Source organism: Giraffa tippelskirchi, chromosome 6, assembly GCF_054371585.1.
Source record: "Giraffa tippelskirchi isolate mGirTip1 chromosome 6, T2T-mGirTip1v1.2.pri, whole genome shotgun sequence".
NCBI lineage: Eukaryota > Metazoa > Chordata > Mammalia > Artiodactyla > Giraffidae > Giraffa > Giraffa tippelskirchi.
In genome coordinates, this window is record NC_137280.1 from 100,704,482 (window position 1) to 100,729,564 (window position 25,083).

At 39.6% G+C, this 25,083-nt stretch overlaps 1 protein-coding gene across 1 annotated transcript in view; it reads right to left on the reverse strand.

Moving 5' to 3' along the window:
* ADAMTS19 (ADAM metallopeptidase with thrombospondin type 1 motif 19) overlaps positions 1-20,787 on the reverse strand; it is a 256,274-nt gene extending 235,487 nt beyond the window's left edge. The window contains exons 1-2 of the mRNA XM_081501839.1: positions 20,033-20,787; positions 18,757-19,394 (exon numbers count right to left, since the gene is read on the reverse strand). Coding sequence (XP_081357965.1) covers positions 18,757-19,394; positions 20,033-20,105 — 711 coding nt within the window. The 5' untranslated portion in view covers positions 20,106-20,787. The remainder of the gene's footprint in view (positions 1-18,756; positions 19,395-20,032) is intronic.
* Positions 20,788-25,083: the final 4,296 nt, after the last annotated feature.

Here is a 25,083-nt window from a genome sequence, read left to right on the forward strand (position 1 = left end):
CTCATTTTCTAGTTCCTATTTCATCATGCTGGAACTGGAAGTTACACTAGTTTTAAACTATTCTTTATTGCACTTGGATGCTTTTATAAACCAAATGTTTTACGAAAGTGATAATATATTAAACAGAAAACAATAGATCTGATCTCACCAAAGGGTGATGAGACTGGAGTTCACCCTCTACTCTTAAGATGTCCCTTCACTTTTCTCCAAAACATGAAACACAGAAATTCCCAAGAAAATACTTCAGAACTGTGTAGTTCTGGGGAACTCAGTCTTCAAATCACTTCTGTGAAGAGTATTAGCTTTGAAGTCAGGAAGACTGGACTGGATTTCCAGCTTGCTGTCTTGGTGACTTAGGCAAACTACTTAACTTCCTAATCAACAAAATGGGTGTATTACACCTTCCTGACACAACTGTAAAAACTAATCAGAAACTCCTAAGAACCACAGGTACAATGCCCCAAACTTAACTGATTCATAAACTATCATGGTTGTTTGTACTTGGTGCCACTGCACTGCTGTATATCACAAAGGTGATACCTCATTCTCTGTATTTCAGAGACCAATTCCAAGATGCCAGGGTTTTCCAACAACAAAATTTTCCAACAATGAAATGGCAGGTGAAATTAATAAATTATTTGCTTCTTGAAGTACTAATGATATTGGACTGTCAGGCATACTTTAAAGGTAACATCTACTGTATGCTAAACTCCTGCTTTAAAACATTAAGAATACTAATATTAGACAGGAACTAGATGGAGAAGGAAGACAGACTACACTAAAAATCAGTCATTTCTACTATGTCAAATTCATTTCCTCTATCTCCTCCATGTCAATTTCTACCTCATATCTTATATCAAAGAATTAAAATGATGTGAATGTTACACCTCAGTGATAAATAAAATTAAAGCTAAAAAATATTTTCATCACGCATACACACACACACACACACACACACACACATATACGACTGTGAATTTCACTTCTAGGCCTTACCAGCTGGCTAACATTTAATCTCCACAAGCTTCAACATCTTTACCTATAAAATTGAATGAAAACATATATTTTAGTGGGTTTCTATGAAAATCAACCGTACCTTATGGCAGTATAAGTATGGCATACACTAGTGCTTAAACAATAGTAGCTATTTTAGGCCTGAAACCTTTTATTTGGGGCCTGAAATCTTTTAATTGATGCAAACAGAAATAGCAGCATCTCCATTTACTGATCTTTATTAATTTCATAGGGAAAAAGGTGAAGATATCACTCGCTTCCTGACCTTGTACGTATAGTTAGTGGGAGACTCTAGTATCTTTTCTCTTTCTTGCAGGTATGTTTCTTGTCATTCACTATCTACCACAGCCCTGGCATAGAAAGCTCTCCCGATTTTTCATATGTAAAGTTCAAGGATATTTTCAAAATGCATAGAATGAGTAGATTCAAAATTATTTAAAGGTAAAAAGTATCAGGCATTTTCCAAGACACATTTGCTCTAAGAAACTGACCCTAAATTAGGGTTTTTGTGGGTTTTTTTTGGCTGTGCTGGGTCTTCACTGCTGCTCAGGCTTTTCTCTAGTTGCAGTGAGCGGGGGCTACTCTTTAGTTGTAGTGTATGGGTTTCTCACTGAAGTGGCTTTTCGTGTTGCAGAGCATGGGCTTTAGGGCACATGGGCTTCAGTAGTTGCAACAGCGGCTCAGTAGTTGTCACTTCTGGGCTCTAGAGCACAGGCTAAATAATTGTGGTGCACAGGCTTAGTTGCTCCGCAGCATGTGGGATATTTCCAGACCAGGAACTGAATCCTGCATTGGCAGGCTGATTCTTTACCACTGAGTCACCAAGGAAGCCCAGATTATTATTTTATTTACAAAAAAACCACAATCTGTTTTCATTACCTAGGTACATCCTAAAGGGCCTTTCACATATAATTCAGTTAATAAAAACTAGATTTATATGTATTTATTTGAGCAAGTCACTTATTTTTTAAGACTGGGTAGAAATACTACAACCAAAAGATTTTGTACATGTAATTTATAAGCTGTAATGTACTTTTAAACCAATGTTATTATCAGTTATAACCATTTATATTTTTCTCTTTTATTTATATTGTATTATTTTTTACCTCTCCAAGACTTATTTATTGAAATCTACTTCAGAATTATAGGAATAGGAGGAGGTACAAGTTTTAACACAGGACTGAATGTGTATCTTCTAGAGGAACAGGTAATGGAAAAAAATGGGAGAAGGATGAAGTAGACAGTTGATTATGCAGTTCCAATATAGAGTCTGATGAATTCTCTCTCTTACAAGCCTATGTTGAATTATTAATAGGCTCAGAGCACGTAAGACCACGTGACCAAGCACCCCCGAATTGGACACTATGCACTTGTGGAGACTCCACAGCCAAAGGCAAGAACAGCCAAGTTATTAGAACACGTACAAAAATACTACAACTGAGCTAACTATAGGCAAAGGTTTGGAGACATTTTAAACCATATTAATGTGTAGTGCTAGGCTGTCCCCAAGGATGCTTTAGTATCTTAATCCAAAAGCATTTCAAATAAAATAAGGGGCTTTCATATTCTCAAGCTTAAAACACATTCTCAATATGAGTCAGTGAATTTACTTCTCTTTTATCTTTCCACCCAATGACTCCCTCTCATGACTCTACCCCCTTCAAAGGAAGGTCCTGTCAATTCACACAGATACGTAAGCTCTTAAGATCTGACACGAGCAGGTGCCATAGAAACTAAACATGCAAAATAAACAATTATGAGAATTAAGTTAGTAATCAAATACTGTATTTCTTTAATTTACCATTTTTCCAGCTAAGATTTGGACATAACTTCCAAGTGATATCTTTATGTACGTCTTATTCATTTTCCTCTGAACACTCCAAACCATCTCTCCTGACAGAATTTTTGGGCCATCACTTTATTCCCTAAAGTTGAGAGTTGATATAAGATTTACAGGAATCCGGTTCAATCCTGACAAAGCAGAAGAAATTTAAGCACATTTGAAAAAACAAACTATAAAGTTTCCTGCCTATATCTCTCTATATTATTATTCAAAACCAAAGATTTCAATATAACCATTTGGATATCATTCCCTTTTACTTTCTGAGCTGTTTTTCTAGGATAGCAGCACCACTAGGCCTTCATAAGTGTTCACTTCCTAAAATGACACCAATGTCACATTTGCTTTCATATCAAATTTCATCAGTCCTCAGATGCTGTCAGTGTTATGACACAACCCTAACGTTAAGAGTTGCTAAAATGTGGAAAGGTATCTACTGGAATTAACAAAATACTTTAGTAGCCTTCTGTGTAATATTACTAAATTAATATCTAATAGATTAACTATTTAAGGGACTTTATTTCCCTAACATTTTCCCAATCATGATTGCTACAGCTGGCAGGCATCTCTCCAAAGTCACAACAACAGAGAAAGCCTACTGCTTTGGTTTTTAATAAAAGGTACAATTTCAGAAAAATGTAAGATACACACAACTGTATATAAAATAAATGATCTTTGTTATTCATCTATTTTTTACATAGTAGGACCTACTGTATAGCACATGGAATTATATTCAATATCCTGTAATAACCTATAATGGAAAAAAGTCTGCAAAAGAATCACTGAATCACTTTTTGGTATACTTGAAACTAACACATTGTAAATCAACTATACTTCAAAACATATAAACATAAAAATATAGCTATTAAGCAAAAAAGGTGCAATTTTAGAATTTTTGGCTGTTTAAATTACACACAATAATTTGTATACACATTTACATTTAGAGAATAACTCCAAAAGTCTGTGACTAAAATCTATTTCCGGAAAAGGTTGATTTGGATTTGTTTGTTTGTATTTATTTGTTAACTTGATTTGAAACATGAACCTACAACTTTGGTCTTTTTCAAAGTAGTAGAATATATGAAACAATACTTGAGTCTTACATCCTCATACCATACACAAAAATAAACTCAAAATGACTTAAAAATTTAAATATGAAACATAAAGCTCCTAGAAGAGGACACAGGCAAAACATTCTCTGACATAAATCGTACCAATATTTTCTTAGATTAGTTTTCCAAGGCAATAGAAATAAAAGCAAAAATAAGCAAATGGGACCTAATCAAACTTCAAAGCTTTTGCACAGCAAAGGGAACCATCAACAAAATGAAAAGACAACTTACAGACTGGGAGAAAATATTTACAAATTATATAACTGACAAGAGTTTAATTTTCAAAATATACAAACTCAATAATAACTCAATAACAAGAAAACAAACAATCCTATTAAAAAAAGACACAAGACCTAAATAGACATTCTTTGCAGAAGACATACAGACTACCAAAAAGCACATGAAAAGATGTGCAACATTGCTAATTATGAGAAATGCAAATCAAAACTTCAATGAGGTACCACCTCACACCAGTCAGAAAGGTCATCATTAAAAATTATACAAACAATAAATGCTGAAGACGGTGTGGAAAGAAGGGAACCCTCCTACACTATTGACAGGAATGTTAATTGGTACAACCACTATGGAAAACGGTATGAACATACCTCAAAAAACTAGTTACCATATGATCCACAACCTCAATCCTAGACATATAACTGGACAAAAATATAATTTGAAAAGACACAGGCACCAAAATGTTCACAGCGGCAATATTTAGAATAGTCAAGAATGGTAGCAACATAAACGCCTATCGACGGAGGAATGGATAAAGAACATGCGGTACATACTTACAATGGAATACTATTCAGTCATTAAAAAAGAGTGAAATAATACCATTTGCAGCAACATGGATGGACCTAGAGATAATCACACTAAGTGAAGTCAGAGAAAGACAAATATCATATGATATCACGTATATGTAGAAACTAAAATATGACAGAAAATGACTTATTTTGTTACAAAACAGAAACAGACTCACAGACATAGAGAACAGACTTATGGTTGCCAAGGGAAAAGTTGCGAAGTGGGAGAGTAAACTGGGAGTTTGGAATTAACAGATGTAAACTATCATACATAGAATGGATAAACAAGGGCCCACTATATAGCCCAGGGAACTAACTATATGGAAAAAATAAATAAACAAAAGAAAAAGAAGAAAGTGAAACCACTTAGTCATGTCTGACTCTTTACGACCCCATGGACTGTAGCCTGCCAGGCTCCTCCACCCGTGGGATTTTCCAGGCAAGAACACTGGAGTGAGTTGCCATTTCCTTCTCCAGGGCATCTTCCCGACTCAGAGATCGAACCTGTGTCTCCCACACTGTAGACAGACTCTTTACTGTCTGAGCCATCAGGGAAGCCCATGCAAAAGAAATGTAAGTAAATAAAGAAGCACTTAAATAGAACACTTTAAAAAATCAGAGTTTGATATGTGTATTCATGTCCTAATCCTACAGACACTAAGTCTTTGTAATTTCCTATTTTGTATACTTTATTTGTATAACTCCAAATGAGTGACTTTGAATATCTGTTCTCATGAATTATTTATGAATTTTAAATCATGTCCACTGTAACACAGGCTATCAGTAGCTAATGTTGTCCCTTAGTAGTCAATGGAGTATTCAAAAATATCCCCTAATGAATGCTGAGATATTAATTTTCAGATAGCAGAAAAATCTTCTGTATTGTTTATAAGATGGAAACTCTCCCCAAATTTATCTTTAAACACAATCCCTATAAAAGTCCCAGCAGATGCTTCATAGATCCTGACAACCTGGTCCTAAAATTTATACAGAAATGCAAAAGATCCAGAATAGCCAAAAAAAGCTTTTAAAAAGGAAACCAAGTTGAATTTTCCCAATTAAAAATATATTATAAAGCCTCATAAATCAAAGGAATATGGTATTAACATAAGGATAAACATATAGATTTTAAAAAATAGTGTTAATAGTACAAAAGTAAACTCATTTATGATTGACTTTTGACAAAAGTTCTCTGGTATTTTATGAGGAAAGGATGGTCTTTTCACAAAGGGTGCTGAGAGAAAACTCGATATGCATATACAAAGAGATTAATTCAAACTCTTATCTCACATCATATATAAAAACTAACTCAAAATGCATCACAGACCTAAATTTAATAACCAAAATTATGGAAGAAAACATAAGAGAAAGCCTATGTGACTTTGAGTTAGACACAGAGTTCTTGGTTACAACACTAACAGCACATTCCATAACAATAAAAAAAAAGATAAATTGGACTTTTTCAAAATCTATCAAAATTATCTTTGAAAGACACCATTAGGAAAATGAACAAAAACCTCTATAGACTAGAAGAACAACCCTATGTCTGACAAAGTATTTTACATCTAGAGTATACAAAGAACTCTGAAAACTAACCAGAAAGACAAAAATTAAAAAAAAAAAATTTAAAACTGGCAAAAGAAGTCACCAAAGATAATTTTTGAGTAGCTATGAAAAGATACATAAAAATATCCTCAACATGGTCATTAGGAAATGCAAATTTTAATCACAATACCATTGCACAGCCACAAAAATAGTTTTAATCAAAAAGAGATAATAGCAAGTTTTGATGAGGATGTAGAAAAGGTGCAGTACTCTGTAAAAGAATTTGGCAGTTTCTAAAATATTAAACATAAATTTACCATATGACCCAGCAATTCCACTCCTAGGTATCTATCCAACAGGAATGAAAATATGGATCTACACAACTACTTATACATATTTGTGTATCATTCAGAATAGCAAAAAAGTAGAAACAATCAAATGCACATCAAGTGATGAATGGATAAAGAATGACTTATGATTCAGCAAAAAAAAGAATGAACTAATGATACATACTACCACAAAGATGAACCTCAAACACTTTATGGTAGGGTTAAGAAGCCAGACACAAAAGACCAAATTTTATATGATTTCACTTACATGAAACATAAAGGTAAATCTATAAAAGAAAAAGTAGATGAATAGCTGCCTGGGACTAGGAGTTGTAGCAGAATGACTGCAAATGGATATGAGGGACTTCTCTGGGGTGACAGAAATGTTCTAAACCTGAATTGTGGTGATGGTTGCAAAGTTCTGTAAACAGACAAAAAAGTCACTGAATTGTACACTGGGATGAATTTATGGTATGTAAATTATATCAGAAAAAAGATATTGCGGGGTAAGCATTCTCAATATCCCTTAGAATTGTCACATGTTAAATAATGATTTGTCCTAGAAAAATCAGCTTGACATATTCATGAATCTATCTTACTAATGAGAAATAATTAAGTTTTACTTAGAAAAATTTCTATGTAGGAACTTTCATCATAAAATACCAATTCAATACTTTCGAAAACATTACTAATTAGAACCATCTATTTTGAAGTGACAAAATTCTAACCGGAAATCTACACAGATGCACTTATCTATGTTAGTAAATAACATGGGGCACCTAAATAATTAAATTTTAAAAGACAGATACTTCCACAATGAATTATTCGGACTTATACTTTGCTAAGTGTATGTAAACATAATTGTTATTCCCATAATAAATTACTCAGACTTTCTATTTTGTTGTAATAAACTACTGAAGTTCTATTTATCCATAAGCACACAACCAGACAACAACAGGAAGACCCTATTCTATTTATACATAAGTTCCTGTCCATAATTGAACTGCCTATCTTTGAACTGGGCATGCTAAAATATTTGCTGGTAACATAATACGTTTATAATGGAAACGTACCTATCACATTTTAGTTGCTCTTACATGCATTCAATTACAAATTATAATAGAGATAGACAATTTGCACTAATCACATTAGCTGATATAACTATCTGCCTGGCCACTCCTCTTAGCATGGTAATGGTTTTTGACTGTTAACCCTAATGAGTTTTACAGGACTCATAACATCCAAATTCTTGCAATGTGAATAAGTAGATAAGACCTGTTAGGTTACTTTTGCCATTTGAGATAGTTTACTATTGAATTCTCATACATCTTCAAAGTCTCTTAATCTGACGACACTGCTTTGCCATTCCAGTGCAGATCATCTCTCAAAGAGTTTCCAATTTTCTCATGTATTTTTAATATTCGTCTACCATGTGCTTCAGTCTTCATCTAGCCACATCTAAACTTAGTGGTATCTTAGGTCCCTTTCACTCTGAAGGTATGTTTCCTCCTTTATTTCTAATACATTTTATTTTATTACAGAAGCTGGAATAAATATCCTGCTTTTCTTGGAAGAAAAGCTATGACAAACCTAGACAGTGTATTAAAAAGCAGAGACATTACTTTGCTGACAAAGGTCCCTATAGTCGAAGCTATGGTTTTTCCAGTAGTCATGTATAGATGGGAGAGTTGGACCATAAAGAAGAGTGAGCACCAAAGAAGCGATATTAGCGGGTTTTAACAATACAATTTTATTTTCTTAGAGTTCTATAGGATAGAAGTCCTACCCAGGTCTTGCTGGGCCAAAATAAAGGTGTCAGCAGGGCTATGTTCCTTTCTAGAGAAGGAATGGTTCCTTTCTAGAGAAAGCTATGGTTTTTCCAATAGTCATGTATGGATGTGAGAGCTGGAACATAAGGAAGGCTGAGCTCCAAAGAAGTGACACTTTTGAACTATGGTGTTGGAGAAGATTCTTGAGAGTCCTTGGATTGCAAGGAGATCAAACCAGTGAATCCTAAAGGAAATCAATTCTGAATATTCATTAGAAGGACTGATGCTGAAGCTCCAACACTTTGGCTACCTGATGAAAAGAACTGACTCATTAGAAGAGAACCTGATGCTGGGAAAGATTGAAGGCAGAAGGAGAAGGGGATGACAGAGGATGGGATGGTTGGGTGGCACCACTAATTCAATGCACATGAGTTTGAGCAAGCTCCAGGAGATAGTGAAGGACAGGGAAGCCTGGCATGCTGCAGTCCATGGAGTCACAAAGAGTCAGACACGACTGAGCAACTGAACAACAACGTATTACCCATAAAACTGTTGATGACAATTTGAAATAATTCAGTTCTATTTACTTCTAAATTCTAAAATAGGAAGTAAGTTCCAACTTCTGAATACTGTTTCACCCAAAGGGTAGGAAAACATTCATACTAGCATTTAGGTCCCATTATATCATCTCCCAACTAGTTCACACTTATAGACTATTGAATAACTGAGTCATAAAATCCTATCTAGCTCAATGGCATCTGAGTGGGTTCCTGGAAAGATGTTAAAGGGAGGACAGGAGGTATCCAAGTTTACTATAACTGGAGGTAAAAGAGTATTAAAATTCATTCAAGACACAGAGGATATAAAGTTTGATGCTTGCAAATCCAGTCCTTAAAGCTCCCAAGCTCTGGAGTTTTCAGAGCCACTAGCGTGGCTGCCCTCAAATTTGAATTTGTACAAGAATTACCTTGGATTTTTATAAAACACATTTCTTAGTTTTGAGGCTCAATCTGGGATTCTGATTTTTAAGTGGAGAATTTCCAGCCCCTAGTACCTCTCCCCAAAGCCATGATCTTGATCCAGGTGTTTACACACCAGACTTTAAAAAACAGGGCATCAAGAAGTATGAGCCAAAAGCTGATGGTGTGGGCTTGCTGCAGAAAATGGTCATATATTTTAGGTGAAGCCAGGCAGAGGGAAAAGGAAAAAACTGGGGTGAAAGATCTTCAAATGCTTCTGAAGGAAAAAAAAATATTTAGGTCTTACTTTTTAAATTAGAAAGCAGTAAGGAAGCAGAAGCTGCTTAAATAAAGCCGAAACTGGCCCGTGCTACTCAGCTCCATTCCCTGATCATCTGAGTTAAAGCCGAAACAGTTAATAATTTATTGCAGATATATGGATGTTAATTACGAAATGAAATCAGCTAGAAAAGGCAAGCACTAAACTATCTAATTCCCAAGGGCCTTCCTAACACCACCATGCAATAATGCTGTATGAATATCTGGGTAGCATTGAAATGGCTGAGCTCCCATTTTCTCACTTCTCTCAGTTGAAGGCTTGGCGTTAGAATAAAGATGAGATGGAGACAAGATGATGTGCTCACTACGGCTGCACCCTAAATGCACTCGGCATCAAATTATGGTCCTCACTTGGCTGAGGAAATCTTAAAGTTTCCTTTCAGGAAACATCCTCTCTCCCCAAAATCATAATCCAAGAGGGACTACTGGTTCTCCCATTGCTTTAAAACCCGTCAAGATTACTTCACTAACTCAATACACTTCCCATCTATCAGGAATCTAGAACTCCTCTGATAGTTTTTATTTTGCGAACACAAAGCCATAAAACCATTTGGGTAAAAAGGTAACTGTAATTAAGCAGAAACATTCAATTGTGCATGAGCTCAATAAAAATGTGCTCTGTTTTAGTGTTGCATAAAAAGTGTTTTAAGACTGCTACTCAGAATTTCCTGAATTTAAAAAGGTATACGACTTTTATGATTCAGCCAATACATTTCAAATAAGTGTATATTCATATTAAATATTATCAAATAAACAAATATTATTAAATAGACAAAATTTCTTCTCACAAAATTGGTCCATGCCTGAAATCTCTTAGGGCCCTAAGACATACATTAACATATGATTAAAGGGGTTATTAACTTTTAACGTATAATATTGCTTTTTCCATCAGCACAATGAGTCTTCTTACTAGAATTCACCATATCACTTCCTTAAAAAAGACCAGAGTATCTGCATTTGGCTACTCTAAGTATAGAAACTTCTTCCAGTGTCACTGTCAGCAGAAACATGATCACCCATGGCATTCTAACTTTTAAACTGGAAAATCATAGGATGTCCTAAGGAGATGTGCATTTAAAGTTGGTAACACTGAACACTTACTAAGTCAAAGAACTGTGCAAAAGACAGGCAGGACAAGTTGAGGCAAAGTGACAGTTCCTTAAAAACTATAAAGACTTTGAAACAAGGAACGATGCTGCAATGAATAGGCTTATACATAAATCTTTTGCATGTATGTGAATATTCCTCTAACAGTGATACCTACAACTGCTGAAAAATAAGCATGTCTAAAATTTAAATACATACAAGAGGCTCTACCCAATTTACTTCCTTAAAATGTATAAGTTTGTGTTCCCCAAGTATGCCCACTGGATATTATTTACCTTCATAGTCTGTGCCAATCTATGAACCAAAAATGGTTATTTAAGAAATTTTCTTTCCCTAGCTTCCCATTTGAAAAAACAGTGAATTTCCATTCAATATTTATATTTCTTTTTCAACATATTCACTTATTTATGGATGGTAAGATTACAGATGACTTGTAAATTTATGTATTTTTTAAACCGTCTCTACTCAGCTTGTAGTATTTTGTCATTAACTCTTCTTTTTAAAATACTAATAGAAAAAGAGCCTGGAATTAGAAATGAAAAAGACCAAACACCTAACAAAAAATGAGTAGAAGAATATGAACACAAAATTTACAGGATAGGAAGTGAGAATAAAAATGTGGAGATGGTCAGTCTCATCATTAATACAAAAACACGCAAATTAAAACTAGTTTGAGATAACTTCATTTCTTTGCCTATTAGATTTTACCAGGATCAAAATGTTTAATAATACCCATGCTGGTGACAGCATATGTGAAAGATGTACTCTGCTTTTCTGCTGACCTCAGAAAGTAAAGCAGCACCCACCTCCATGGGGTGCAACCAGGCAATTATGCCCCAAAATATCCCAAAATAGGCCCTTTGACAAGGTTATACATGACATAGGCAAAATGGCATAGCTACAGTCCTATTTATTTAGCACTGATCATAGCAGGAAAATACTGGAATCAATCAAATATATATCCACCCTAGACTGATTAAGGTAATTATGGCGTATTTCTGCAGTCAGATAAAATAGAACAACCAGAAAAGAAGATTCTCTTTATGCACTCATATGTGATAATCTTGCCTGTCAGTGCATGTGTGGATAAATAATGTGGCTTTAACAAAGCTCTTTATATATGCATTTTATTCATTTATGTATCAATTACCTCTGAATCACACACTAGAAAGTATTATAATAACCCTGGTCACCTCTGGAGTGAGTGAGAGAATCAAAGTCGCTCAGTCATGTCTGACTCTTTGAGACCCCATGGACTATACAGTCCATGTAATTCTCCAGGCCAGAATACTGGAGTGGGTCACATTTCCCTTCTGCAGGGGATCTTCTCAAGCCAGGGATTAAACCCAGGTCTCTCACATTGCAGGCAGATTCTTTACTAGCTGAGCCACAAGGGAAGCCCAACAATACTGGAGAACAGGCTAATCCTTTCTCCAGGGGATCTTCCCCACCCAGGGATTGAACAGGGGTCTCCTGCATTGCAGGAGGATTCTTTACCAACTGAGCTATCAGGGAAGCCCGGTGACGTCTAGAACAGGATACTAATAACTGGGGAAAGGGTTTTAGAAGATTTTTTGTTGCATAACTTTTTGGTGGTGCTGTGTGGTAAAGTCTCAGTCCTCACAATTTTGAAAATGAATTTATTCTCCCTTTAGGTTTAAATGGTAGTTTGACTGAATCCCGGATTCAAAATCACATTTCCTCAGAAATCAGAAGCTATCAACTCATGACCTTCTCACATCCAGCATTACTAATTCAATCTCTCATATCAACCTCACACATTTTAATGTAGCTAATCTTTCCTTTATTAAACACATAGAATTTTTCTCTTTCTCTTTGACTTTCTAATATTCTGCCACAATGAGTCTAGGTTTGGGTCTCTGTTTATGCTACTCTGAGTTTAGTAGTTGATCCTTTCGTCTGAAGGTGTGCAACTTCCTTTATCTCTGGGGCAAATGTGATTGACATCATAGAAAGCTCTTACCCTCTACCTAACCAACACAGGTTCCATCAGCTAATTCATCACAAATCACTGAATGAATTAACATATGCAATATGCTCAACGCTCACAGCAATTAATTCCTCCCTCGTCTTGCTGCACACAATTACTCCCACCAGTCAGCCTGCATGTTCACCAAGAATTAGCTATATTTGTTTGAACACATGTTCACAACATTTAGCAATCACATAATTTAATCAAACCCTAAATACTAATGTCTGGGAAATAGGAGTGTAAAACATGTCTTTGATTTCATGAAAATTCTAGAAAAACCTGAGAAAGATTAAGTGGCTAAAAAAAAAAGCACTATAATTTTGTTTGGGATGAAACCGTACAGGATTTGGAAGTTTCAAACGTCCAGGGTTCTACACAGAAATTGCCTTGCATTTGTCTTTTAATTTTTATTCCAAATATAGCAACCTATATTGGAAAGTGGTTTTGGTGCATGGTGAGTAAAGCTCACCTGGAGTACCAGTTAGCTGACCAACATTCAAAGGCATAGTATCTGGCCTCACACCCAAAAATTAGCTAATGAATGTATATTCTGGTGATTTATGTTAGAATCAAATGTTTAGGGCTCATTTGTATGCATTTTAAAAACTCTATCCTTTAACTTACTTTCTTAAATTAACTCCCACCAGAGAAATTTGGACCATCTATATCTATGATTCATGGCTTACAACTTTTCTTTTGTATTTTGCATCCATTTGTCTTTATATTCTATTCTGGGATAATTTCTAGGTTTGCCTTCTAGGTCACAAACTTGCTTATCAGTTCATCTATGTAATTTTTATTTCTAATGATCATATAATGTGAGTTCTGTTGTATCTAATCATTTTTTATGGACAGCACTGGTCCTGGATTTTATCCCATGCATGCTAAGTAACCTCAGTTGTGTCTTTTTTTTTTAATTGGAGGCTAATTACTTCACAATACTGTAGTGGTTTTTGCCATACACAGTAATGGGTGTACATGTGTTCCCCATCCTGAACCCCCCTTCCACCTTCCACCCCATCGCAGCCCTCTGGGTCATCCCAGTGCACCAGCCCTGAGCACTTTCTATGATGCTATGGACTATAGCCTGCCAGGCTCCTCTGTCCATAGGATACATATCCCTTGTTATAATTCAGTTAAAGTATTCTATGTAATCTATTAAGATTGTTGCTCCATGGTTTTACTCAACCAGTTTGATGACCCTCTTTCCTACGGTTTGTTTTCTTAAGAGTGTGATATTCGTAGGTGTCAGCTCCTCTCTTTATGGTTTCCTGCTCACCCATTTGTTGTGACCAGCTCACCTCTAGTTATTTGGAGAGACAGGTGGGACCATCTACTGGATGCAGGAAGCCTATCCTCTGGTATCACATACATGTCAGGAAAGGTCCACCTCTCCTCTCTCCACTCTTGCCCAGGGACACACATTTGGCCTCTGTTGCTTGGCACAACTAGATAGCAGACAGACCCAGGAGTGTTGCTATTCCAGGGTCCCCTTCTGTTCATGGCCTTCTCTTTCCCCGTGTGTGCAGCAGCACCTCTGCCCTACCTGCCACCATTCATACATGTTCTCTAATATCTATACGTTTGCCATTAATCTGATCCACAGTTTGCAGTCTTTCAGGAGATATTCAAAATTTCTTATGTACTGATGGCATTCTTTTCAAATACTACTTTAGATTTATTTAAAATATATCATCTCTGTCATTCCTAAGATTTGTCTTGAACAAAGTCACTGGATGTGTGAAACTAGTCTGCAATCTTACTTTTTCATTTGGATACTGATTCCACTTCCAGTCCAGTTCTCCTGGATCTGCACTACTCTTTCCCTGTCCTCATACCCTTCTCTCCTATTTCTGTACTGGTACTTGGTGAAGTTCCTTGTCCAAAAAGGATGCTCCCAAATATATGTATTCAAAACTTGCCATGGCTCAGAATACTTTGATTTACATAAGAGAGTAAATTCAAAAACCTGAAATTTACACAGGGCTGCAGATTTTGTATCAAGAGCTTTCAGAACAACTACTATATAAAGCCCTAAACTTACAAGACTCCAAATTTAAGGTTTAGTACTTACTCTTTATCATTCTGGGAAAATAATCTAACTATTACTGAGAGTCATTTCAATAGTTCATCTAAAGAGAATCAAAGGCAAGGAATGCACTGATCTAGTTTATCTTGGCCCAGCGCTGAGGTGTGCCTTTAAAAAAAAAAAAAAAAAAAAGTGTTAATTTTGAACAAACATAATTTTTTCAGTCTTTCATGGAATTTAATTTATTGCTTTCTTGTACTTTTTTTTAGAGATTACTATTTAAAACAGAATAAACTACCATATGCGTAGTTTTATTTAGTGACTTCTACTGGTTGCCTCTAAAAACTAGATATCTTACAACGTTCTGAAAATGAAGAGATGAACAAGAGTGTCATCATAGCACTTGGGACATTCCTACATTTGTACGTAACTCAACCTACTTTATTTCCCTATTTATATTTGTGACTGGCAAGCCAGACTGGGCTCTCCTTGAAACATACTAACCTTCCTCATCTTCTTTTTATATTCTCTTTGTATACCATGCCTTGCTCAAAAGGGTCATTCAATAAATGCTTAATTATTTAGTATTATTAATATGCTCATTAGACCTAATATATGGCTCAAAAAAGATTATTTTTCAATATTAGAGACTAATGTGTGTGTTCAGTCACTCAGTCATGTCAGACTCTTCAGGACCCCATGGACTATAGCCCTCCAGGCTCCTCTGTCCATGGGATTCTCCAGGCAAGAATATCGGAGTGGGTTGCCATCTCCTCCTACAGGGGATCTTCCAAACCCAAGGATCGAACCCAGGTCTCCTGCGTCTTCTGCTTTGAAAGGCAGATTTCTTACCACTGTACCACATGGGAAGCCCCCATTAGAGACTAATAAGGGAAAACAAATCATAAGAACATGTCATACATTAAGTGATAGATATACAAGTATAATTTGTGCATTTTATAAATAGGGGAAAGGGGATCCAGAAACATAAAGTACTTAGAAGAAGCAACACCGGAACCTGTAACCAAAATCTCCATTCAACCACTTTTCCCTTCACAGAACAAGTTAGATTGATACCTGGAGAATGAACTGGCCAGTCTTATAAATATTCATCACTCTGCAAGAGCTGATAACTCTTTCCTTAATGATCTATTTCCTTTCATAGAGACTTTTAGAACCTTTCAAATATGTAATAATCCAAAAGGTGTTGAAGAATTCAGGCACAAGTGGGTAAAATTCACTACTGAGAGACGGGAAAGGAAAGTGTACCTCATCATCTACTCTTCTTGATGTAACTGACAGCCAGAAAGCTTTTACTGTGAAGAAACTGGTGCGAACGAAAGGAGTTGCATTTATAAAGAATGTACCTTCATATAAAGACATCATGATGCCTCACATTAGAATTACTGGATCACAGAATTTTGGAAATAGAGAGGGACAACAATGTAGTCCTACAATAATCAACAGTTGAACAGAAAAGGCCCAGGCTCTAACAGACAAGACGTTTGAGGTCTGCTCTCACCTGACAGTTTAGGATCACTTCCCTGATTGCACTTTCTGGCCTCCTCAGAGGAAACTTTTTTTTTTTCACTCCCTTGATCGGCTCTACATTTTCACATCACTCAGTCTCTTCCCTCTATCCACAGCATTCCCAGCCCTTCCATGCCTGGAGAAATTCAGCTTCTCATGCTTCAAAATCCACTGAACCTCTATTTCCCTTGGGAAGCCTTCCCAAACTCCCCAAGCATGACTTAGCCTCAGGCATACATTTGGTTTATCATGCTAGTATGTCACTGTTTCATGACTACTTATATCTACTTGTATATGATGTTCTAATCTGCAAGCCCCTAATGTAGGCCCTAGAATATATTTATATTTTAGAATATATTTAGCATGCAGGAAAATTCTCATTCTATCATCCGATTTTAATTCAATCATCAGATACTCTCATCTTACTTATGAAAACTGGATCTCAGAGAGGTAAGGGACTTGTCAATCATCAGGGAACCGGCCAATGTCAGAGCTCAGATAACAAATTATGGTTTCTCTTTCCTAATCCACCCTCATAAGGGAAAGGGCTGGCACAGTGGAGTCTAGAGTAACAAACCTACCTTCTTGGCTATTTGCCTAACTTTTTACTCCAAGTCTGACTGCTACACTGTATTTCTGGTAAAGTCAGTTTTCCTCAACAACAAAGACTTCCCAGTTCAGAATATATAATGTGGCTAATAGGAAAAGTGAGTAAAAGTCTAACATGATAAACAGGGAGGTATGTCAAACTCCTATTCAGTCTATGAAAAACCTACTCATACTTGTAACTTTGGGATGGAGAGAAGGCATAGTTCATTTGGAAAATCTGACCAAAAGCCCACATTTCAACACAGTGAAATGCTTTATCCCCTATGGCTTCTACTGCATCAGGAACTTCCTATATGTAATTATTTAATCCCTGGCCAAAAACCAGTGAACAATGAATCCCCCCAGAATGTCTCCCCTAGTGAAGTGTTCAAACATTAGTTCCACAAAAAAACATTTTTTAAAGTTTTTCATGTAATTTTCCCATGTCATTTTTTTCATCTACGGGTAAAAATGTCCATATTTGAATATTCACCATTATGAGCATCTGCTAAAATATAGCCCTATTCAGCATTTTACATCACTTTTGCTATAGGACCTTAAAGGGCATAGGTAAAAATTTCCAGTTTCATTTTGTTTGGATTTTAAACCATCTTTTTCCATCTCATGGCTTTGGGTGGCTTTGACTGTACTTATGTTTTCTGCTGTCCATTACTATTGGATTTTTCTCCAAATGAGCGGGTTGCTTTTAGACAAGTCCTTGTGGATCTCATCAATGGCTCAATTGGAATATCAAAATGAAGACATAAATCACATAGGTGTTTATAATATTTTGTGGATTTTGCCTTAAAGAAATATTAAAGTCCACAGTGATGACGGCCACACAAGGTGAATGCACTTTAACACCACTGAAATGGACGTATAGCGACGGTAATTCTACGTTGCATGTTATGTCTACCACAAAGTAAAGGCTAACTTAACAGGAGGTAACAATTATCCCAAACCCTGGGTCAAAACAGAGGGGGTGGAAATCGAATGATAATCCCTATTGTTCAGACAGAGCAAATGGCTTTTATTTTCTAGTTCCAACTGGCCTCTGAGCCAGGCTCTCATCCACGCTACTTTCCTCCCTGGAGTGGAGAAAAAGAAAAGAAACTATGGTCAAATAGTATGTAAACCTTAGAAATGTTAAATCTTAGAACCATAACCTTTCAAGTACTGATTGGATTCTCCTGTCATCCATTAGTCAGCTGCTCGCGGCCTCTGACTTAACTCCTTCTCCACTCGTTTCTCACAAGAACAGCGAACAGGTGTCCCGTGTGAGCGTGGATGTGTTTAAATTCCACACAGCTGTCAGAATATAACTCCCTAGGGAACTGTTCTGACAACTTTGAAATAGGACTTGAGAAAAAAAAACTATGAGATAACAGATGAGAAACTGGGGGTGCAGGGCGAGGGGGGCAAGGAGGAGGAGATTGAGCAGTGAACGGACTTGTTACCTTTCAGTCTCCTAAAAGACACCACGTGGTGGGCTTATTTTGAAAAGCAGAAACAAAACCAGCGGGAAGGGTTGCAAGGAGACAGTGTTACCTAGTAATTCCAAAAAATTTATAAGCATCTAGCAGATGGCTATTAATCCATTCAGTTAGATTTCGGATTCACTGACTGCCCTGGAGGTGTTCCGTGGGCGGTAAACAGTGGAGACTCCTGGGTGGTGTAGGCTGGGCGAAGTTCAGGGCGCGCTCCGAATGGGAAGAGGTGCAGGCAAATCTGCCTGATCTACAAGGGGAGAGGGAGGAGTGGCAGGGGACGAGGAGAGCTGGGGAAGGAAAGGAGCTTACCAGGCCACCTCCGCAGGTGCTGAAAGAGGCCAGCGAGCCGGGATGCCGCAGCACAGCCCCGGTGTAGAAGCAGGCGGCGTCAGGCGGCGCGGGAGGGCGCGGGGCGGCTGCCGCCCGCGTGGGGCCCGGGCCCGGCCTCGGCCTCTGTTCCACAGCGAAGCGCGGCGCCAGGAAGCGGCCGTCTCTCCGGAGCAGCAGGTAGAGGTCCCGGGAGAAGGCCGGGATCCGCAGCAGAACCTCGTCGCCGTCCGGCTCGGCTGGTTGGGCTGGGGGCGGAGACGGGGGCGGCGGCTGCCACGAGGCCGGGGCGCCCGGGGACAGGGCGGCAGCCCCGCTGGATCCCCGCGGCAGCTCTTGAGACTCGAGCTCCTCATCCTCTTCGCCCCCGGGCGGCGGTGGTCCCGGCCGCGGCTCAGATCCGCCTTCCACGGGCTCCTGGGGCGGCGCCGGGGCCACGGAGCGCACCTCGCGGGAGCTGCTTGCTGCCGGCGCCCGGACGCCTCCGCCGCCCGTGGCTCCGCGCGCCCAGCCTGGGTCCGCGCTGCCCCCGCTGCCGCCGGCCGAGTCCACTGGCTCCCGGCGCCAGAGTGCAGGAAACACGACTTCCCACTCCTCGCGGTCGGGGGCGAACTGCAGCCCTGCGGGCGGGGCAGACAGAAGTGCGGGGCTTAAAGAGCCGCGGTCTCAGGAGCACAAGCATCCCAGAGTTCACACTCCGCACAGACACAGGGCTCGCGGCTAACGCGCTGGAGACCACCCGTCTAGCCCCTGAAACTTACAACCCCTGAAGTCTGGCGATCAGATTACAGACCCCAGCATTTTCAAAATAAAAGTGCGATTATTGGGGCGGGGGGAGGGGGAAAGCTGGGCTGCAAAGTTTGGTGACAGCATTTAGTTGCAGAAAAGAAAACCGGTGTAATGACTCCAACACAATTAAAAAGTTTCCTTCCGTATCTGCCAGAGCAAGGCAGCGCTATCAATTCCTTTACTTCCCAGATTTCCTCCAGGTGCTGTAAACGTACCTTTGCACATCTTATTAACTCTCAGGAGAGGAAAACTAAGCATTTCACGTTGTTGAGATGAGGCCACGAGAAGTGCGCTTCGCTCAGGAGCGTGACCTCTGCCCAGCACCCGCACGTTGGGATTTTTTTTTTTAATTGCTGCCCGCTAAGCCCTGCTCACCGCGCACAGTTGCGCCAGCCCCGGCGACCCGTGCTTTCCTGGTCTCTGGCTGGGGAAGTTGGCAAAGCAAGACCAAAGTCACGTTAGAACTTACCTGCAACGACCCCATTCGACAGGACCCCCAGCTGGTAGAGGAGGCAGCAGCAGCAGATGTGAGTCAGGCGCATCTCGCGGCTCTTCCCCAGACCGCGCTCCCGGCCGCGCGCGCGCCTCCTTTTGCGCGATACACCGCCGGCGCCTCCGCCGCCGCCGCCGCCGCCGCCTCCCGGAGCGCAAGGAGGCCGGGCGGCGAGTTTGCCCAGGCCCTTTGTCTGCCGGGGGGTGGGGTGGGGGGTGCTCTGTGACTCCGAGAGGCTGCCGGAGCACGGGTGGGGGTGGGGTGGGGGAGGAGCGGGGGCAGGCAGCGCCTCGGCCCCGCAGCGCCCCGGCTCCCCGGCGAATTAGGTGAGGAGTCTTATTTTCTGTGTTCTGGACGTCGCAGGAGTTTCTGGAGCCCCTCAGACAGCCCCGCCACGGTCAGCCGAGAGCCGGCAGGCGCAAGGCGGGCAGCGCTGCCTCAGGACGGGCGGAGGACGTCCCCGTGCGGGCAGGAGCGCCGCGGTGTCCGAGCCGAGGCTCGTCGCCGGCACCCGCGCGGAACTGCCAGGGGCTGGTGCCACAGTCCCGGCAGCCGGGCGTGTGCCAAGCTCCGCACCCTCTTCGGGACCGGAGTGCTCCGGGATCCCACCCGCCGCAGAGCGGCAGGGAATCGGGAAGGGGATGAGGGGAAGACACTACTCGTGAGGTGGGTGTGGAGAGAAAAAAAAAAAAAAGACTCAGGCAGATCCTACGAGAAAAAGGAACCAAGGGGCGCCCGCCAGGCGTGACTTTGCGGGACAAAGGTCCCAGAACACTGCACACGTGCTCACACGCGCGGTTGGGGTGGGGTGGGGACCCAAATTCCCTCACCTGACTCCTGATTGGCCACTCTGGGAGGCGGATTTGCATCCTTACGCGGCACCTCCTTCTCCCTGCTGAGGTGTGTGCAGGTAGAAGGGCCGTCCCCTCCCCACCTCACCCCTTTACAAGGGGTTCCTCCTTCGGTGGAGTTCTTCACCCATCCCCACAGCACACAAAGCCAAATTTAGCGCAGACTTGAGCACAAAGCAGGGGCCCAATTTGCAGCGACCTTTGATTTTTCTTCCCATCTCTGTCTCTAGGAATCTTCTAAGCCTGGAGATAATGTGATTCGTCATGGAGGGTGCTTCAAAGGTTCCCAGGACAGTAGACACCCACATTTCAGAGCCCCCTGTCCCACCTTATCTTTCTGGCTTTCGATTCATCAGTGCTATCAGTTTCCTTCTCTCTCTTTCTCTCTCTCTCTCTCATACACACTCCAAATAAGGGTGAGATTAAAGAGACCAGCATTAAATACTGTAATCTAAAGATCTCAAGCCAAGTGAGTTTATTTTGCCCTTTTTACCTTTTTGTTGTTGTTCCTTTTTTTAAAAAAAAAAAAAGATGTTTTTACTACTTCTGTCTTTGAAGGGCAGTTCAACCTTAAATATTCTTGCTTCCTCTGTGACAGCTCTTCATAGTTCCTACTCCCCTCCTCTGCACCTTTCTCTTAGTCACATCAAAACTTTCACATCAGGCTCCAGGGTGATTGATCTAACCTGCCGTTTGCAGCCTCCGAACTAGGCCAGGCGCCTATAAATAAAAGTTAATGCAAATCAGTTTTTAAAAACTCCAGCACTGAGGTTGGTTCCCCACATCCTTTGTAGTTTTACCTTCTGTTCTCAGTGTCAAAGGTGACTACTCTGTCTTTAAGGGAGGCAGAAGATCTTATTTCAAAGGAAACCCATTGTTTGCATAAGCAGGGTCCTAGAATACTTTCTTTGAGTTGTCCAGAATTTCAAAACAAACACAAAGACACTCGAGGTGTGTCTGTCTCCAAACCTTGTCTTGTAAAATCTCTAGAGCTGGAGTAACTAGGGTGGGTGTGGGTTTCCAGACACTCAAAAAGTATCTGGTTTGCTTAGGCGCCTACACCCTGGTTTTTATGGGACTCAATTATATGGAGTTAAAACTAGGCAAGAAATCAGAGGCAGTTTATTTTTAAGAAATAAAGCAAATTTTTAACACCGAAGGTTAGTTTCAATGAAACACCTCCACAAGGATTTGAATCTTACAAGTGTTTCTCATGTAATTTTAACCAAAATGTCAACAAAAGTGTAAAACTATAGAAGGAATGCATATTGAATTGTATGTATTTATTGGAGTACATTTGTGATTCCTTAAAACTAGATGAGCTGTATGATTAAATATATTTAAAAGCACAGATTGCCTATGTAAGTTCTCATCTTTCCCTTTTCTTTTCTCCAGCTACATAACAGCCATTAACCATTCCAATCCCTAACAGTAAAGGTTAATACTGATACAGAAAAGTTTGCCTAACTCCCAGCTGGTTCTACTCTTTCTCCTATTTGAAATACTGTTATAATTTATTTGTCTATTTTCAAAGGCTTTTATAAATCATTTGGGTTGTAATGACTCATGTAAATATTTCTTCTACTAGACTATCAATTTTCTGGAAAGGTAGGAATTATTTCTTTTGTGTATCTTTCTTTACATCACCCTGTCTAATACAGAGATTTATCTACCAAATGCGTGTGGAAATTCTCAAGAAATTCCCTAAGATGCTTTAGAAGATGATAGAGATTGATTTCTGTGTGGTATTTGATTCCACTTCCTGGATCCAGAATTACAAGGCTGTATCTGTTGGTGATCAGTTACTATCAACATGATTTATCTATCTTACAGAGAGAATAAGTCTAAGAGAGAAATGACTTGTGTGAAGATTTTTTGATTAAGTAGAAAAGACTTAAGAGGTGCAAATAAAATCATCAGTTAAATTGGGTTTGAGTATGTATGTACATGAAAAAAGAAAGAACTAGCCTGATTTACAATTAATTGGATTGTACATGATGAAATAGAGGAGAAAAGGCAGAACTGTGACATGTGTGTGCATTACCAACCCTAGAGGAAGAAAAGAGCAGCTGGGAAAAATATGTTGGTTAAGACAGGTCACTACATATGTCACCAGATGGTAGCTAGCATCAACCAAGCCCTGCTTTTATGGGGCAGAGGTAAGTGACAAAGCATCAGAGTAAATGGAACCAACTGTTCTTATACCCCCGGTGCTCACGTGTTGCATTTTATAACCCATGCTTCTCTATGTAGAAAGTTGACTTTGAGGCCTTCAGCTCTTCATCATTCTCTTCACTCATTGGCCCTAATCCTCTCACGGCCTAAAGCTAGTCTCAAATCCTTTCCTGACTCCAAAAAAACCTTAAAATCTTAAGAAAATACAAAGAACCCTTTCACTGAGCTGCATGAGCATATCACCTCCCGGTAGCATTCACATCTAAATCGAATTCAAGACTTGCTAGTTCTGGCCATGATTGAGTAACAGGAACCAGATTTAACTCTCGTCTTAAGCAGTTAGAAAACAGACAAAATGTAAAAAACACTGTTTTCCCCAGCATACTACCTGGTAGCAACTTAGAAGCTTCAGCACAGGGAAGAGAAATCTAAACAGAGTCCTGAAGACTAGCTGAGTTGAGAAGACAGAGCAAGATGGCTAGAATTTATAGGACACCATATACCAGAGAGGAGAGAGTAGCATAGAGAGTGTACATGCATGCTAAGTCACTCCAGTTGTGTCAGACTCTGCGACCCTATGGACTGTAGTCCGCCAGGCTCCTCTGTCCATGGGATTCTCCAGGCAAGAATACTGGAGTGGGTTGCCATGCCGTCCTTCATGGGATCGTCTCCACCCAGGGATCGAACTCACGTCTCTGATGTCTCATGCATTGGCAGGTGGGTTCTTTACCACTAGTGCCACCTGGGAAGCCCACATAGAGAATGTAGTGATTAGCTATTGCTGCATAACAAACTTAGCAGTTGGAAACAACAAACATTATACCTCACATGGTTTCTGAGGATCAGGAGTCTAGAAGTAGCTAAACTGAATATTTCTGCTCAGGGTTCCACACAACATTTCAGTCAAACTGCTGACCAAGACTATGGTTTCTGAAGACTTAACAGAGGTCCTGTTTTCAAAGTCACATAACAGTTGACAGGAATCTTTGTCATACTAACTTCTCCGTAGGGCCTCTCGTTACATGTGTTGCCGCCGAACAAGTGATGCAGGAGAGATACTGCACCAAAACTGGAAGCTATGGTCTTTTTATAACCTAATATTGAAGATGACATACCATTATTTCCATCATATTCTCTTCATTAGAAGCAAATCACTATATCCAGGTCACACTCAAAGGGAGAAGTAGCGAAGAATTTATGGATGTATTTTTAAAACCGTAAGAGGGTACTTATGACCTCTGGCAAAAAATTATCTGCACTCCCTTCATGTGTAAAATACACTCATCCTCTAAGTCTCCCATCAAAAGGTTCATCTTATTGAACATTAGCTCAAAGTTCATTAAGGAAAGCTCCTTGAATTTAGTCCTTCTCTCTATATATACATTTGTGAATCTAAAGGAGCAATTTATCTGCCTCTCAATACCCCCACTATATTGTGGTAGAACAAGCAGAGGATAATTGCTCTAGACATTTATGCTCGAAAGGAAGAAAAGAAGGCACTTGTTCACAGCAATTCTGCAATCCTGTTGTCAAAATGTTAAGTTCCTTGTCTGTGTCTGAAGATCTGAGAATAACTCTCCATAGCTCTGGACTCTGCCCTCTGTATCTACCCTCTGAGTCATCCTTCCATTTTCCTGAAAGGTAGTAAGAATTTGCAACTGAGAACTTTTCTCACTTGATGTCCTGACAGTAGAATTCATGGTTCCAACAACTTCATATCATTTTACATAATCTCTGCCCCCTTTTGGCCAGAAATATTTCTGCAAATGTAATTCAGTTTTTCAAACTTTGTGTCTTCTGTGAATCTTTAATGGGGGTCTCTTCATTAGACAGAGGAATACCCTCAAACTTCCATAAGCTTAAACCCTTCCCTACCTTGAGTGTCAGATGAAACTGTTAGAGACAGCACTCTTAGACTTCTTAGGAGCCCTATTGTTTGACTGAAAGGATCTGGGAGATACCCATTGAAATGCTTTCAAGGGCCTGCACTCTTAAGAAACT